We start from the raw sequence: 17,505 nt of genomic DNA, 5'->3' as shown, positions 1-17,505 counted from the left end.
TCCCTCTCTCTCCGCCCCTCCCTCACTCCCGTGCATGCGCGCTCTCTCTCAAAAATAAATACATAAAACATTTTTAAAAACCCTCCTGATTTCTCGATCTACACTTAAGAGCTTGTAATCAATAGCACCAAGATAGCAAACCTCCTGATATCCTTCTACTTTAGCCCCCAGATTAAATACATTATCGCCTACGACTTTCCCACCCTCTCTGACTGTCCCTACCCAGGCAGCTGGCCTCTCTTCCCCCCACTCCCCTCTCTGATCCCTCCCTTCCCCCTTCCTCGCCCCCTTCTCCCTCCCCACCCCTCCCCGTCCTCCTTCTCCCTTCTCCTCTTTCCTCCTTCCCTTCCTCCCTCCCTGGCTGGTTTCCTATAAATAAGATTTGTGCCACACCTCACACCCCTTAAAGAATTTTCTTTCATTATCTCATTTGATTTTCCCACCAGCCCCATAAGGCAGGGGTTCTTTCCACCTTACCAATTAAGACGCAGAGACTCAGCGGTATTAAACGTCTGCACCCGCTGCCTAATCAGTCAGAGAAGCAGAGCCGGCTCCAAGCCCCACCCCTGCGCCACAGCACGCCGAGATTCCGTTTTCGGGCTCTGGAGTGGGGCTCCGGAGCCCGAATGTCTACCGGGCACCCCTCCCAGGTGTCCCGATGCAGGAGATCGGGGACCACACTTGTGGAAACACGAAGCTACCACGCCCGGCACGAGGTGGGGCTCGCGTGACCAGGAGGCCGTCTGCTTGCTAACGTGCCCAGAAGACACAAGGCAGTGATGCTCATCTTCCACGAGGAAGTGGCTACATGGGCGAGGCGTGCGCTTCCCCGGAAGCCGGAAGGGAGAAAGATCTACACGGACCCCCCCTCCACGGAAAAGAATCCTCCAGGCACTTGGACGCCTGGGAAGCCAGGGGAAGCAGAATCAGGCTTTTTCTTTGTGGTTCACACCGGAGGCCGAGGGCCACGGGGGTGAGAGAGGTGCCTGCGGACGAAGACAACCCTCCCCTTTGTAAACAGGCCACACTGATGCCAACTAGAAGACATAACCGGGTTTCTGGGTTGCGCTCTACGGGGGCCTCCGAAAAACAACGTCTGTGCTAAAGATAAATGGACCGCATTCCCCAGGGCCAACTCTTGTGACTACCGAAGGGACCGAATCTCCTCGAGACGGGGAGGGAAGTTGGCCACCAGTCAGAACTTCCGAAGGAATTCCAGAAGGGGGTCCCCGGCCCCGAGGGAGCTTCCGGAAGGGAGCGCGCCTCCCCAGGAGGACAACGTGGCACCGTCTGCTCATGAACAGCATCGGGGCGAACTCACCAAACTGTGCTTCTGTGGCACCGGGGTCGCCCAGGGCCACAGGCTCCTGGAAGAGAAGGCTGAGCTGCCTGCGCCCTCCGGACAAGTCCCTGCCTGGGCCCCCGCGCTGGGCACCAGGACACGCTTGAACGCGACACGCTGGCGCGGGCCGCTGCCACCGAACGATGTGACCCTGGGTGCGCTTCCTCCTTACAGGGCATTTCACGCCCCTGCCACCCCGCGGCGCAGCCACAGCGTGTCGCCGTCGCGGGCAGCCTGGGGGTTGACGCTCTCAGGGCCACCGCCCCTCCTCCCTCACGCGGCCCCGCCCTGGCCCACGGGCACGAGGCTCGTACTCCTCTCCGGGTGGTGATTCTCACACGCACCGCAAAGCGAGCGCCACATCCGTTCCCCACTCGGGTGTTGCCCCGGCCGTTATCACGCCTCGGTGGTTATCGTTCCCAAAACCTTCCAGCAGGAAGGATTCCTCACCATCATTTTTATGTGCTATTGTTTTAGGTTTATTTTGAGAGAGAGCGAGAGCACGCACGTGTGAGAGCAGGTGAGGAGCAGAGAGAGACACGGAGAGAGAGAATCCCAAGCAGGCTCGGCACTGGCGGGGCGGGGCTCGATCTCGCGAACTGTGAGACCGTGACCTGAGCCGGGATCAAGAGGCAGATGCTTAACGGATGGAGCCACCAGGCGCCCCTTATGCGCTATTTGTGAACAGGATGACCACATATGGATGGTCTCAACTGGCATGCTGCTAAGAGGGGGCTCTAGTAACAGTTATGTCCGTACAACAGGGACCGGTGGGAACCCCCCGGGGTGAACCAGGACAGACGGCCACCCTCCCGTCGAAGACACGGTTGGAACGAGGAGGTCACGTGACCAAAAAAACAGCTCATCGTAGAAAGCCCCGAGGTTTTGGGGTTGTTACCACAACACAACGTGATGAACACTGACGAATACAACCCTCAGAGCTGTGTAGCCTTGTTACCACCGCTGTGAAATGGGGGTAACGCAACAGTACCCCTTATCCGCGGGGGATGCGCGGGTCAGGGGAGCTGATAGGTGGAGGGCACGGTGAACAGTGCACAGACGTTAGCTGGAATAACGTGGAGAGCAGACGAACGCCCTAAGAACGCACTGGAGTCCAATGGCAAGCAGACTGGATTACGACTGGGAAGCGGCAGGAAAGCCAGTCTCCCCCCCACCCCCTCTGGCCACACTCGTGCTGCCCTGTAGAGGTTCGGGGGCCCTGCCCCTCTGCCGCAGTCTGTTAGCTGCTCCCGGATCTGTGCCGAACATGTGGACTCCACAGACCATCCCCATGCCTGCTTTCCTGTGGAGTCCCCCACTGCCTTGCCCTTTGGTTCCTTCCGTCTCGGATGACAGGACCTGAACCCTGAGTCAGCCGAGCAACCCACCATTTCTGCTCCTGAGCCCGGGTCACTGAACACAATCCTCCAGGATTTCCTGCGAATCCTCACCTGGGCTCTCTGTCAAGGCAAGCTCCTAACCTACGACCTTCCTCTCCATTCAAGAATGAAACAGGCCTTCCTGGGTGGCTTCGGCGGTTAAGCGTCCAACTTCAGCTCAGGTCATGATCTCGAGGTTGGTGAGTTCGAGCCCCACGTCGGGCTCTGTGCTGACAGCTCGGTCGGGAGCCTGGAGCCTGCTTCGGATTCTCTCTACCCGTCATGAGCCCCTTGGAGCTCATGCTCTCTCTCTCAAAAATAAAATAAATATTAAAAAAAAAAAAAAAGAATGAAACAGAGGCCATTGGGTAGGAACTGTCTATGCCGGTTCCTTGGTCCAACCCACCCCAAAACAATCTTTTTTTTTTTTTTTTCTTGCTCTGGAACCTGGATCCGCCTACTTCCTTAGGGTCTTTGACTTCTCTCCTATCCTCAGCCCTTTGAGTACACACACGCCTGCATGTGTCCCCTCTTCCAAAAATAACTCCCTCAACCTGCTCTCCTTCTCCTGCCCTGTCCTCACGCTCCACTTTCTCACAGCCCTCTGGTCCCCAACCCACCCGACAACGCCCCCGTCACTTTGCCAAACCTGCTCCCGCAGAGGCCACCCGCGAACGCTGTTGCTACCACTGGTACACATTTTTCCATCTTGATTTAATCTTTTTGTCAGTTTATTTTTTATTTTGAGAGAGAGAGAACCAGCAGGGAGGGGCGGGGGCGGGGGACAGAGGATCTGAAGCAGGCTCTGCGCTGACAGCAGAGAGCCCGATGCGGGGCTCAAACTCACGGACTGTGAGGTCCTGACCTGGGCCGAAGTCAGAGCTTACCTGACTGAGCCGCGCAGGCGCCCCTGCCTCCTCCGTCTTTAACTTCCCTGCCCTCGCTACAGCCTTGAGATCCTTGCGATCCTCTCCTACTTGGCTTCCTGACGCTTCTCTCCTGCTTTCCCCCCTCAGGCTTCTCCTGCCCAGTCTCTCGTGGGCCCCTCCTCCCCTGCCCTCCCTTAAGTGCTGACCTTCCCCTTGGGCTCTGACCCTCTTCCCTTCCGAAATCCAAGTCTCTTGCCAGATTTTCCTCTTACTGATCCAACTGGTTGTTGGATGTACTCGCTCCTCAAGCCCTAGACGTCCACCGCCAAACTCGCCATTTTGCCCACCAACCCTGACTTGCTTCCTGGATTTCCTAGCTGAATTCGTGGCTCTACGATCTGCCCGCTGTCCAAGTCAGAAACCTGGGACTCCGGCCAGACTTTTCCCCACCTATGTCCTTCCACCAGCCACGTCGTTTACCAGCTGGTCTCTCTGCTTCTTTCTAGTCTCGACTCCCCCGGAGCTATTTTCCATGCTATTTACAAATGCTCTTTCTCGATGATCACCAGAAAAAGTCGAAATCCTAACACTAAAACCCTAACTGCACGCCTAACCCGATATCCTCAAGGATACAGCCCCCGTCTACCGCCCCAACTTCATCTTTCATCATGTTCCCCCAAATCCACACCAAACACACTACACCACCTTAAGTTCCCAGATTGCTTCATGTTTCATGACACCCCCAGGGTTTTTGCACTCACTGGTCCCCTGTGGAAATACCCCGTGTCCTGCCACCAGCTCAGTAAACTACTTGTCTTTACCGTAGGTGTTACCTACTCTGGGACGCCTTCTCTGCTCACCAGACCCTCTCCTCTCCTGGAAACTCACCCGCCAGACTGAGTGAGCTACCCCTCTTTTACACTTCCATAGCCCCCTGAATGTGCCCCAGCCTGAAATGTGGTTGTTGACTGACTTGCAGATCTCCTTCACTAAACAGGGACCTCGATCAGTTGGGGACCTCGATTAGTTGGGGACCTCGATCGGTTGGGGACCTTGATTAGTTAGGGACAGCGCCACCTTGCCCCTCTAGTTCCTAACACACCAAGAATACTCAGTAAATGTTTCATGAATGAATGGACAAATAGTGACAGTTTCTTGGGTAGCAGCCCCTCTCTTGCATGCCTAAGAGGAAGAATCATAAGCAACATCAAATGTTTATGTGTGTGTGTGTGTGTGTGTGTGTATGTGTACACACACACGTAGGGGTGAAGCATCTTTAAATAGAGATCACTGTGGGGGGCGCCTGAGTGGCTCAGTCGGTTGAGCATCCGACTTTGGCTCAGGTCATGATCTCATGGTTCATGGGTTCGAACTCTGTCAGTGCAGAGCCCGCTTTGGATCCTCTGTCTCCCTCTCTCTCCGCCCCTCCCCTGCTCGCGCTCTCTCTCAAAAATAGATAAAAAACATTAATTAAAAAATAAAAAATAGGGGTGCCTGGGTGGCTTGGTCAGTTAAGCATCTGACTTCAGCTCAGGTCATGATCTCGGTTTGAGCCCCGCATCAGGCTCTATGTGGACAGCTCAGAGCCTGGAACCTGCTTCGGATTCTGTGTCTCCCTTTCTCTCTGCCCCTCCCCCGCTCATTCTCTCTCTCTCTCTCTCTCTCTCTCTCTCTCAAAAATAAACATTAAAAAAAATAAAAATTTGCATGGCTGGAACTAGAGGGTATTATGCTAAGCGAAATTAGTCAGAGAAAGACAAATACCATATGGCTTCACTCATACGAGGACTTTAAGAGACAAAACAGATGAACATAAGGGAAGGGAAGCAAAAATAATATAAAAACAGGGAGGGGGATAAAACATAAGAGACTCTTAAATATGGAGAACAAACTGAGGGTTCCTGGAGGGGTTGTGGGAGGGGGGCTGGGCTCAATGGGTCAGGGGCACTAAGGAATCTACTCCTGAAATCACTGTTGCACTATATGCTAACTAATTTGGATGTAAATTTAAAAAATTATAAACATTTTTAAAATAATAATAAAAATGTTTTAACTAACAATAAAAATTTAAGAAATAAAAAAATAGGGGCGCCTGGGTGGCGCAGTCGGTTAAGCGTCCGACTTCAGCTCAGGTCACGATCTCGCGGTCCGTGAGTTCGAGCCCCGCGCCGGGCTCTGGGCTGACGGCTCGGAGCCTGGAGCCTGTTTCCGATTCTGTGTCTCCCTCTCTCTCTGCCCCTCCCCTGTTCATGCTCTGTCTCTCTCTGTCTCAAAAATAAATAAACGTTAAAAAAAATTAAAAATAAAAAATAAATAAGATAAATAAAAAAATAAAAAAATACAGAGAGATCCGTGTGTGTGTAATGCATGCACATGAAAGGCTAGACAGGTTATGGGAGACTATTCATTTTCCTTTACCTTATTTCCCCCTTTGCTTGTAAGTTCCTGGGCCTTTCTCCATCATGATTCCTTGTGTTCAGATAACTTTATTTTGCTCCTTCAACAGCTGTACCTCCTGCACACCACAGAATTTCTCGATATTCTCACTCAGTAGTCAGGACAATACTCCCACGGCAGCTATCGTGAACAGGTAAGAACTCTAAAGACAGAAGAGAATTGCCACTTCCTCGCGTTATCAATTTCCATTCAGTCTTCTTTTTTTAATTTTTTTTTTTAACATTTATTCATTTTTGAGAGACAGAGAAAGCGTGAGCAGGGGAGGGGGAGAGAGAGAGACAGAGTGAGAGTGGGGAGGGGCAGAAAGCGAGGGAGACACAGAATCCGAAGCAGGCTCCAGGCTTCGAGCTGTCCGCACAGAGCCCGACACGGGACTTGAACCCGCGAGCCTCAAAATCATGACCTGAGCCGAAGTGGGACGTTTAACCGACTGAGCCACCCAGGCGCCCCTCCATTCAGTTTTCTCCTCTCTACATTCAATTACCTCAACTCCTTTAGCTGGGTTAATATCATCTCAAATGAGACTTATAATCGACACTCATAAGCAATTAATTATCAATATTTATTTCAATCACGCCCCTTCCACGTTCAGATGCCAAAGCATTAGTCGTTTGTGGCTTTCCCCATGCTACTACTCATTTTCAGTTTGTGCTCATTTTGCCCCATTCCAAGATCCTCCTATGCCAAACCTGGGGTCATTCTGGGCATTCTTCATTTTTTCAGCTTAATTAATTTGAAGGTCAGCTGAGTTTTATTGCGGGGAAACTAACAACGATCCACGGATAATGTTAAAACGTTTTAAGAACAAGCTTTAAAATAATTAGCAATTTGTCATTCCATAAGGCTAGACCACACCAAATAAATCTGTGTTTTACAGCATAATGATCATCTTTAAAGAACAAAGAGTCTTGAAACAGTTGTTACTGGGCATTAATTAGCGTATACAGGAATTATAAGATAAAACGCGAAATTCACAAGGACAAGCCATTTTTAAAATCAGCCTCTCAGTTAGAAATTAAGTCTTCAAGGCACTTAACTTTCATCTATCACCATCATTGCTATATAGTCCTTGTAATGAACTGAATTCGATTCTGGATCAATTGCAGCAGACAACATTTCTTCCATTTCCTCCTGAGAGAAAGGCTCACCTGGGAAGGACAAGAAGGGAAATTCATCATTTACGATCCTCTGATCTTTTTCTTTCTCTTTCCGCCGACCAGCTTAATTGCCACGGAGCCCCCCAGGTCCCCGCCGTGTCGCTGGTTCCTCTCCCTGGGGCCCCGGAGCCAGCACATCATGACCATCCAGACACTCAAAGAGCAGGCAGTTGTACTCCTGGCCGACTTGGGACTTAGTCTGCCTTGCAGACATCATAGCTCAAGCGACCTATAACATCGATCACTCCAGTCAGAACAGCAGGAGAACATTAAGACCCCCCCTGAATAAGGTTGCTTATTTATTTAAATTAAAACCATTGGAATTGCCTTCACCCGAAGGCTCACTTTTCTAGGGAGTTTAATCATTATATTGAGCAAGGCTGTGACGAAGGGATTAAACGGTCTCGATGCGAAATTGCTGAAGAGCCACTGACAGGGACGTGAAGTCTCTGAATACTCCCTGACCAGCTCGGCCAGCTTCGTGATGCCAGCTGAACCCACGGACAGATGCCACTCATCCTCCGGGTCAAAACGGTCCTCTCTGTTATAGTCTGGCCCAGCGTTGCTGTCATACGAAACCAAAAGTTACACAGAAAATCTGTGGATTTTGCTGGATCCAGGTAACAGCTGAGGGTCATCTTGGACCCTGATGCCACCAAGATGAGAAGCAAACCCGGGAGGAATGCCGGAAAGGTTGCCAACTACTTAAGAAAGAACTTTGTCCTGATATTAAGCAAAAATACAGAAACGTCCAAATCGCCACTTTCCCCCAAAAGACGCTTCTCTGAGCCGGTGAGTTACTAAGGCCTGAGGATCACTTATCTTCCGAGTTTTTCACCTGCCACGACACACGATGTTTTCCAGGTCGGAATTCAGCTAAAACCACAGAAATCATTCAAGTGGGGATCGTGAGGACAATGATAACAGATTATCACACAAGGGCAGCGTGTCAAGTTCTCGAAACCGTACTTCCATCCTGAGAAAAGACAGAACGCTTACACAGCCTAACATCGTTCTTACACCTGATTAAATGGAAACTCCACTGCCAATGAACTCCGATGGGCACCGTGGAGGTCCTGCACAGAGCACTGGTAACAACCACGTGTTGAGACGCACGAAGTTAACCTCCCAAGCGCCTCACAAGACGAAAGGATGGCTGCCCCACTTGCAGAAGAGGAACCGGCACACAGAGACGCGAGGCCACCCGCCCCGGGCCAATGAGTGGCAGAGCTGGGATCTGGATGCCGTAGTCCAGCTCAAGGTCCATGACCTCGAGGACTACACTCGACCGCTCAGAACACGGCGCTGCTCACAGTACAATCCAGAAGGCAGTCACGCCGCTTCCGTGGGCAAGGAAAGAGGTACACAGTGTTTGATTAAGGATAGGAACGGAATAGCTTAATGATTAAAAGCACGATCTTGCGGGGGCGCCTGGGTGGCTCAGTCGGTTAAGCGTCTGACCCCTGATTTTGGTTCAGGTCATGATCTCCTGTGAGATCATGCCCTGCATCAGGCTCTATGCCGACAGCGTGCAGCCTGCTTGGGATTCTCTCTCTCTCTCTCTCTCTCTCTCTCTCTCTGTCTCTCAATGAATAAATAAACATTTTTTTTTTTTTAAAGCACAATCTTGGGAGGCAGACTACCTGGGTTCAAATGCTTAGCTGTCTCATTAACTTTAAGATCCTGGGCGAATCACTTAAGCTGTGTCTCAGTTTCCCTCCCTGCGAAATGGAGAAGATAATCACGGCAGCCATCTAATGCGGTTGTTATGAGGACTCCACATGTTACTATCTAACTAACACTTAGAACATTCTGGCACACAGGTGGCAACATGTATTTGTTGAAACAAAGTTTTGGAGACCTTCCCTGCTGCTAAATACTGTCTGACACCATCACACGCCTGGACGTCTTTCAGGAATTTGGTTCACTGCGGCTTATCATGTGTTTCGTATGACATCCCGGGCAGCCAGAATGCATCTGCCCAACCTAATAGTCTGTGGATGTTGTGAAACATCCCCTTATCTCTGTGTCCGAGGCAGTCTGCCTCTGATATCTCGGCGTCAGTCAACAGCATTCCCGTGACACCCATCATCCGAGTCAAGGCCCTGTTACTCCTGCCTCAGCTCCCACCTTTGTTCCCAACATGCTGTTACTCATCGAGACCCACGGATCCTGCTGGAAACAGGCCTACTGTACCTCTCTCTCTCTTTGTTTCAGTTTATTTATTTTTGAGAGAGAGAGAGAGAGAGAGTGCCCGTGAGTGGGGGAGGGGCAGAGAGACGACACAGAAGATCCGAAGCGGGCTCTGTGATGACAGCACAGAACCCAACGTGGGGCTCAAACTCAAGAACCATGAGATCATGACCTGAGCGGAAGTCGGACTCTTAACCGACTGAGCCACCCGGGGGGCCCCCTGTATCCATCTCTCCCTTCCATTCCGCCTGCTGGCTCCAGACTAACCTCACTAGGGCACCTTCCCAAAGCCGCGGTAGCCTCCTGACCGGTCTCTTACTCGTCCAACAAACCGCCAACACCAGACTGGCCTTCCAACAATCCCTCCTGCCCCGTAAGGACCATCTCAACACCCCGCGATGCTCCTGTGGTGCCCACAGGGTGAGTCCCGAGCCCTGAGCCCAGGCCTCAACAGGCTAGCCCACAGATCTACCCAGGGTTGTCTCCTGCTGTTGGCCAGCAAGGCCCCCAGGCGCTCTCCACTCACAGTCTCCGTGATACGGAGATATCACGCTCACTTCCGCCTCCCCACCTCTGTTCACACTATGATGTCAGTACCTATCTCTCTCCATTGGGCCCCTTCACGAATCCTTCTTTCATCTGCTCATTCATTTATTTTTTTTAAATGTTTATTTATTATGGAGAGACAGAGAGACACAGAGCATAAGCAGGGGAGGGGTAGAGAGAGGGGGAGACACAGAATCCAAAGCGGGCTCCAGGCTCCGAGCCATCCGCACAGAGCCCGACCCGGGGCTCGAACTCACCAACCGTGAGATCATGACCCGAGCCCAAGTCAGTTGTTTAACCCACTGAGCCACCCAGGCGCCCCTGCTCATTCCTTTAATTCAACCCACATTTGTTGAGACTTACTGTGGTGGGGGGGGGGGGGGCTATAACGCGTAAGACTTTACTCTTGCTCTCAGGGCACCTGGGTGGTTCAGTCTGTTGAGCATCTGACCTTGGCTCAGATCTCCCGGTTTGTGAGTTTGAGCCCCGAGTCGGGCTCTGTGCTGACGGCTCAGGGCCTGGAACCTGCTTCAGATTCCGTGTCTGCCTCTCTCCCTGCCTCTCCCCCACTCATGTGCTCTGTCTCTCTCTCTCTCTCTCTCAAAGATAGATAAACATTAAAAAAAAATCCTTTTGAAGATATTTGTTACAGTGTCGCAAGAGTGCTTGGTGGCAGCCGTGACAGCCAAGTCATTCTTGTTCTCGTTGCCCGTAGCCTCACCTCGTGGTGGGTCAGGTCAGCGTGGCCCAACCAGCTGTGCCGGTGGACAATCTTGGTCTCCAGTCCTCACAGTCACTTGCACTTTTGGTTCTGTCTCTAGTGATGGCAACTGTGCATCATGCAGGACTCAACCCGCAAAGCAGCGAACGGAACAAAGGAGACAGAACCCTAACCTCATATGGGAGGAAGGAACGTGACCCAGATGGGCACGGTTTCAGGAGAGTGACCATCAGGCCACAGAAGTCCAAGGAAGACGAACTTACACATCCGCCTGAGCAGAGAGAGTGCCTCAAGAAAACAGTGTTATGGGTAACCGGGCACGTGTAGGTCAAGGTCAAAGCAAATACAGAACGCCGCCAGCATAAAGAACTGGAAGTTTCCGTGTGAATTCTATTCAACTGAGTCTGTATTATCTGTAAGTTCATCAACTGAAAAGCTCTTTGAAAAGGAATTTTACCATAACCTAATTCAAATCTTCAATCTAGTCACAGGCACTGATTTATAGTTGATAGTTCATGTTTTCCAAGGGCGTAGCTTTTATTCTGAAAATACTCTAAGCGAATGGAGTGCCTTCAATTTGTAGAAGTTTCATTATACGTTACAAAATCCTATACAGCAACTATCACTCTCCCCTTAACCCACCCTTCGTCCTCTTACCCCCACAAAACAGAACCCGTTCCCAAACCAAAATAACGGTGGTCAATAACTCTTTGAACCAGAATGATTGATTTAAAAGCATCTCCTAGGGGCGCCTGGATGACTCAGTCAGTTGAGCATCCGACTTTGGCTCAGGTCGTGATCTCGCGGTTCGTGGGTTCGAGCCCCGCGTCGGGCTCTGTGCTGACAGCTCAGAGCTTGGAGCCTGCTTCGGGTTCTGGGTCTCCCTCTCTCTGCCCCTCCCCTGCTCACACATTCTCTCTCTCTCTCTCTCTCTCTCTCAAAAATAAACATTAAAAAATTTTTAATAATGAAAGCATCCCCTAGAATTTTTCCATAATTGTTGTTAAATTATTAATCACTTAAATAAGTCACAGTTTAACAAGAAGTAATAAATCACTCTTACCTTCTTCAGTCATATATTTGATCAGTTCTTCCTTCAAAAGAAACCCACGTTTAGATGGATCTAATACCTAAAAGAAAGGCGGATATTGTATGTTTGGTTTGGCGAATACATTCTATATGATGCATTTTTCACATAAATACATATAAAATCTGGAGCTTACACACCTCAAACGCTCGAAGAAGGATATCCTCCGGAATTGGTCTGTATCTAATTATGCAGTAAAGGGAGCAAATGTCACAGTATTTAGCTCAGTCTCTACACAATAAACGATCACCTAGAACAAACTAGCAGCTGCTCATATACAAGGATAATAGTACTTCCCTCACGGAAACAGTTTTGGATTTCGAGATATGAAAGTCCTTTCGAAAGCGCTTCACACCCAAAGAAAATAGTTAGTTCAAACTCACGTGATGTTATCTATTCATCTTTCTCATCATGATGAAAATCCACTTCTCGGGAAATAAAATGTCTACAGTCAACCAACTGGGGTAAGCTAACGCTACACGGTCTTTAGAAGAGTAATTAGGGTTAAGTCTCAGTGATGATTCAAAACAGACGATAATAAATCTGTTGTTGGTTTATGCTTTTGGTAGCCTTTTGCCCCTGTAATTACACTTTGCTTATCAGATTAGTATAAACATGGTTGATATTTCTAAGCATATGCCAAATGGCCGTTCAGAATGCAGTGACTGGGGCGCCTGGATGGATCAGTCAGTCAAGTGTCCAGCTCTTGGCTTCGGCTCAGGTCATGATCTCACGGTTTGTGAGTTCGAGGCCTGCGTCGGGCTCCATGCTGTCAGTGCCGAGCCTGCTTGGGATTCAATCTCCCTCCCTCTCTCTCTCGTCCTCCCCTACTTGTCTCACTCTCTCTCTCTCTCTCTCTCTCTCTCTCCCCTCCCCCCCCGCCTTTTTCTTTCTCTCTCTCTCAAAATAAATAAATAAACTTAAAAAAATAATTAAAAAAAAAGTATAGTGAAAAGTCAGAAGGAAGCTATTCCAGGATAAACACTGGTTGGTTGAATAAAATATACAAAATGAGGGGCGACTGGGTGGCTCAGTCGGTTGAGCGTCCGACTTCGGCTCAGGTCATGATTGCACAGTTCGTGGGTTCGAGCCCCGCCTCGGGCTCTGTGTTGACCTCTTGCTCAGAGCCTGGAGCCTGCTTCAGATTCTGTGTCTCCTTCTCTCTCTGCCCCTCCCCCGCTCACGCTTTGTCTCTGTTTCTCAAAAATAAATATAAAAAAAATTTTTTTTTAAAGAATATACAAAGTGAAAAAGCCAAGTGTTTTTAAATTAAGATAATTCTAATCAGTACCTCCACAACTGCATGTACCTTCTTACCTTCTTTCCAGGAGTACTTCAGTCATCACTGGAAGAAATTTTTCAAATCGAATGTATCCAGTGGGTTCTTCTTCCTCTACCTAAACATTCCATAACGAATAGCCATGTAAAAAAAAAAAAGAAAAGAAAAAAATAATAGCCATGTATTACTTCAGCAAGTGCACTGAGCAACTCCTTTTCCAAGCACTGTGCCAAGTGCTAGGGATTTGATAATGAGCATACTTGGGTATGGTCCCTGCTCGTAGAGCTTATATTCATTAGTGGAGACCCATATTAATCAAAAAACAACAGAGCTGAGTGTCTAATTATAAACATAATGAAGTGAAGGAGAATGGGTCTATTAGAGCATAGAGCAAAGGGCAGTTGTAGGTCAGATCAGGAAAGGCACTCACGAGGAAATCACACTGGAGCTGATTTATAAAGGGTGAGTACAAGGTACTTAGACAAAGCCAGCAGAGACGAGACTCCACGTAGAGGAAACAGGATGCGCTAAGACCCCGTGGGAGCCAGGAGGCTGAAGGGGGGGTGCTCGGGAGCAAGATGGAGGACGTTTCCAGATGAAGCTGGAGGGAGAGACAGGAACTGGCTTGCTGGGTCTTATCGTCCGTGAAAGTGACTCTGGTTGTCATCCTAAGACCAACGGGAGATCCCCGAAGGCCTCGTAGATGTGTGTGTGTGTAAATGATCACACTGGTTAGGGGCAAGGCGTCTTCTGCCGTGGGCTCAGCAGCTATGACAGAGCTTGGACTAGAGTGGTGGCCATGACAAAGAAGTGGATGGTTTCAAGAAAGATTTAAGAAGTAAAAGCAATAGGGCAGAGCTGCGTCTATTATGGGCAGAGAGGAGAACCAAGAGAGGAGTCAAGGACTCTGACTTGCAGAGACGGGATGCAGTGATGCTCTCCCCTGTGATGAGGAACACCAGAGAAGGGCCCCAATTAGGGGACCAATCATGTCTCAAGGACCAGAGTATATATCAAATCACCATAATATTTACTAAATGCCCACATGGTTAATGGAACTTTGTTATACCACTGCTAAACAAAACACTGCACCCGAGGAAGAGAAATTTGGGTACCTGGTACTGTTAAATGAGAATGAGAGACTCCCACCCATAGGTTCAACGTCAACGGTGTGGCCGAACAAAACACTATTGATCTTAACTTTCATGTCAGGCTATTTACGAGGAGCTGTAAATTTTCCACTCCTTTTCAAAAGTCCTATTAAAAGGCTCATAGATCCCAATTCAACACAGGACCTTTTAACAGATTCATTCTTTGAACAAAAAATAAGAAATCTATAGGTTGCTGCTAAGTGGAACACACTGTGGTCCTCATGACAACTATTTTCTAACGTTTATACTAGAAGCTCAGAGGCTCACCTGGTATGAGCGGAGCCCTCGGATTCCACTATCAACAGAAAATGTCACCCATCTCATGACACAATGATACTCCGGACTCTCTGAGCCCGTCAATACGCGAACAATTATCTCAGCAGCTGCCTCTAGGTACAAGGCGAGATTTTGCAAATTAATGTTCATCTGGCTCCGATGTGCTTGAGTAGCACTGTGACTCCCAACCCCGGGAGCCTCTTAAAAATCAAATGTCGGGGCGCCTGGGTGGCGCAGTCGGTTAAGTGTCCGACTTCAGCCAGGTCACGATCTCGCGGTCTGTGAGTTTGAGCCCCGCGTCAGGCTCTGGGCTGATGGCTCAGAGCCTGGAGCCTGTTTCCGATTCTGTGTCTCCCTCTCTCTCTGCCCCTCCCCCATTCATGCTCTGTCTCTGTCCCAAAAATAAACGTACGTTGAAAAAAAAAAATTAAAAAAAAAAAAATCAAATGTCGATCTCATGAGACTACCTTTGGAGGGATAATTTTTAAATTAAAATGGCGGGTTTCTATGCTGATCACTTTACCAATCTGCTCCAGAAGCCGGGGTGATCAATGGCTTGCCTCCCTCTCTCCGCATCCCCCACAAATAAATCACCGTGGAGCAAACAGTCTCGACCTTGAAAGATCAAAACTCCTCTATATTTTACGAGCATCCTCATCAATCTACAAATGGTCTGGAGGTTCCCCAAAGCTCAGCTCTATAGCACTCTGTCCACCACGTGAGAATTCACAACACATAGCATGTGCCCCGTAAGGCTCTACTGGCTCCCACACGATTTCCACGATCCCCCTGGGGGCTCGCAACGCTGGGGCGAAAACTGCAATCATTCTGGTCCAATCCATCTGTGAGAGCCAAAACTGCACAAAAAAAGCAAGTTAAAGCAGATCTCCAGCGAACCAGGATGGCAGGAGATGCATACATTTTTTCTTTTAAGACGGATAATGAATAAACAGAGGACTTACGGTTAAAAAGTAAGAAGAAAAATAAAGAAGTCCACCTTCAACTTGGGCAGAATGCGAAAATCTTTCTATGACCCAACACTGTCCTCTAGAGGCCACATCTCATCCATTCTTTTGTACACAAAGATGCAGAAGCAATGGCATAAAAACGATGCAATTAAATAATTCTTTTTTTTAATGTTTTATTTATTTTTGAGAGAGAGAGACAGAGCACAAGCAAGGGAGGGGTGGAGAGAGGGGGAGACACAGAATCCGAAGCGGGCTCCAGGCTCTGAGCTGCCAGCTCAGAGCCCGACGTGGGACTCGAAGCCACGAACAGGGGGATCATGACCTAAGCGAAGTCAGACGCTCAACTGACTGAGCCACTCGGGTACCCCAATTATATGATAATTCTTTTTTTTTTTTTCAACTATTTATTTTTGGGACAGAGAGAGACAGAGCATGAACGGGGGAGGGGCAGAGAGAGAGGGAGACACAGAATCGGAAACAGGCTCCAGGCTCTGAGCCGTCAGCCCAGAGCCCGACGCGGGGCTCGAACTCACGGACCGCGAGATCGTGACCTGAGCTGAAGTCGGACGCTTAACTGACTGCGCCACCCAGGCGCCCCTGATAATTCTTAATACATAGTATTAATAAACTGTTTTGGACTAAAAACTATTTTGTATTAGAGAAGGTTTTTTTAGCATTTAAAACAACTTTTTTATTTTAGAATAGTTTTAGATTTAGAGCAAAGCTGTGAAGATAGTACACGGTTCCCATATACCCCCACCCATTTTCCCCTATTGTTAATCCTTCCATTTCCATGGCACAATGCTAGTTGGCTCATTGTCACAATTAATGAAGTGATATTAATACATCAGTATTCAGTAAACTCTATGCTTTATTTGGATTCCATTCATTTTTCTAAAAGTCATTTTTATTTGTTTTTAATTTTTTAAATGTGTATTTATTTTTGAGAGAGAGAGAGAGAGAGAGAGAGAGAGAGCATGAGTGGGGGAGGGGCGAAGAGAGAAAGGGATGGGGCTCGAACTCATGAACCGTGAGATCATGACCTGAGCCAAAGTTGGATGCTCAACCGACGGAGCCACCCCAGGTGCCCCTAAAAGTCATTTTGAAAATATGGTATATTTTTCTATCATAAAGAAGAAACCAGAAGAGAAGGGAGGAATCTGGAAATACGAATGGGGAGAGGGAAGGCTAAGATGTGGTTCTGTTATTTCTGGTGTAGGACAAGCTAGTTAATGTTATGAGGCCACAGGTAAGATAGGACAAAAATACTGTGTTCTAGAAATGTTATGCGATAATGGCTCAAAGGTTATTTAGACCCACATACTAAAACGCCATTAAGATTTAATAGAAACAGGGGTGCTTGGGTGGCTCAGTTGGTTAAGCATCCAACTTCGGCTCAGGTCATGATCTCACAGTTTGTGTTTCAAGCCCTGCATCAGGCTCTGTGCTGACAGCTCAGAGCCCGGAGCCTGCTTTAGATTCTGTGTCTCCCTCTCTCTCTGCCCCTCCCCTGCTCATGCTCTGTCTCTCTCTCTCTCTGAAAAATAAATAAAAACATTAAAAAAAAGATTTAATAGAAATATATCAAATATCGAATTATATACGTGTGGGGGGAGGTGTAGAAGGAGGATATATCCACAGGTATAGAGAGAGACAGAGAGAATGACTTGTGGGTTGAGTTGTGTCCTCCCCAAATTCCTATGTTGGAGTCCTAATGCCCATACCTCAGAATGTGATTTATGTGGAGAGAGGGTATTTACAGAGGTGATCAAGTTAAAATGACCGGTGTCCTTATAAAAAGGGGAAATTTAAACAGAAAAACATGCACACAGGGAGAATGCCATGTGAACCTGAAGACCACTATCTGCAAGCCACAGAGAAAGGCCTGGAATAGATCCTTCCCTCACAGACCAGAAGGAAACAACCCAGCCCATGCCTTGACTTTGCACATCTAGCCCGCAGGACTGTCAGATAATAAATTCCTGTCGTCTAAGTTACTGTTTGTGGTACTCTTATCACAGTAACCCTACCAAACACACACACACACACACACACACACACACACACACACACACACACA

The 17,505-nt window shown here is 48.7% G+C and overlaps 1 protein-coding gene and 1 long non-coding RNA gene across 2 annotated transcripts in view; one reads left to right on the top strand and one right to left on the bottom strand.

Moving 5' to 3' along the window:
- Window positions 1–6,590: 6,590 nt before the first annotated feature.
- DRC8 (dynein regulatory complex subunit 8) overlaps window positions 6,591–17,505 on the bottom strand; it is a 133,334-nt gene continuing 122,419 nt past the window's right edge. The window contains exons 4-7 of the mRNA XM_040451867.1: window positions 13,069–13,148; window positions 11,892–11,934; window positions 11,728–11,794; window positions 6,591–7,195 (exon numbers count right to left, since the gene is read on the bottom strand). Coding sequence (XP_040307801.1) covers window positions 7,080–7,195; window positions 11,728–11,794; window positions 11,892–11,934; window positions 13,069–13,148 — 306 coding nt within the window. The 3' untranslated portion in view covers window positions 6,591–7,079. The remainder of the gene's footprint in view (window positions 7,196–11,727; window positions 11,795–11,891; window positions 11,935–13,068; window positions 13,149–17,505) is intronic.
- Window positions 9,547–11,033, top strand: LOC121015129 (uncharacterized). Its single transcript, XR_005783643.1, has 2 exons — window positions 9,547–9,817; window positions 10,765–11,033. It is a non-coding gene; the product is annotated as an uncharacterized LOC121015129 (long non-coding RNA).

Source organism: Herpailurus yagouaroundi, unplaced genomic scaffold, assembly GCF_014898765.1.
Source record: "Herpailurus yagouaroundi ecotype Mexico unplaced genomic scaffold, PumYag 205, whole genome shotgun sequence".
NCBI classification, from domain to species: domain Eukaryota; kingdom Metazoa; phylum Chordata; class Mammalia; order Carnivora; family Felidae; genus Herpailurus; species Herpailurus yagouaroundi.
This window is presented reverse-complemented; position numbering and strand designations above follow the sequence as displayed.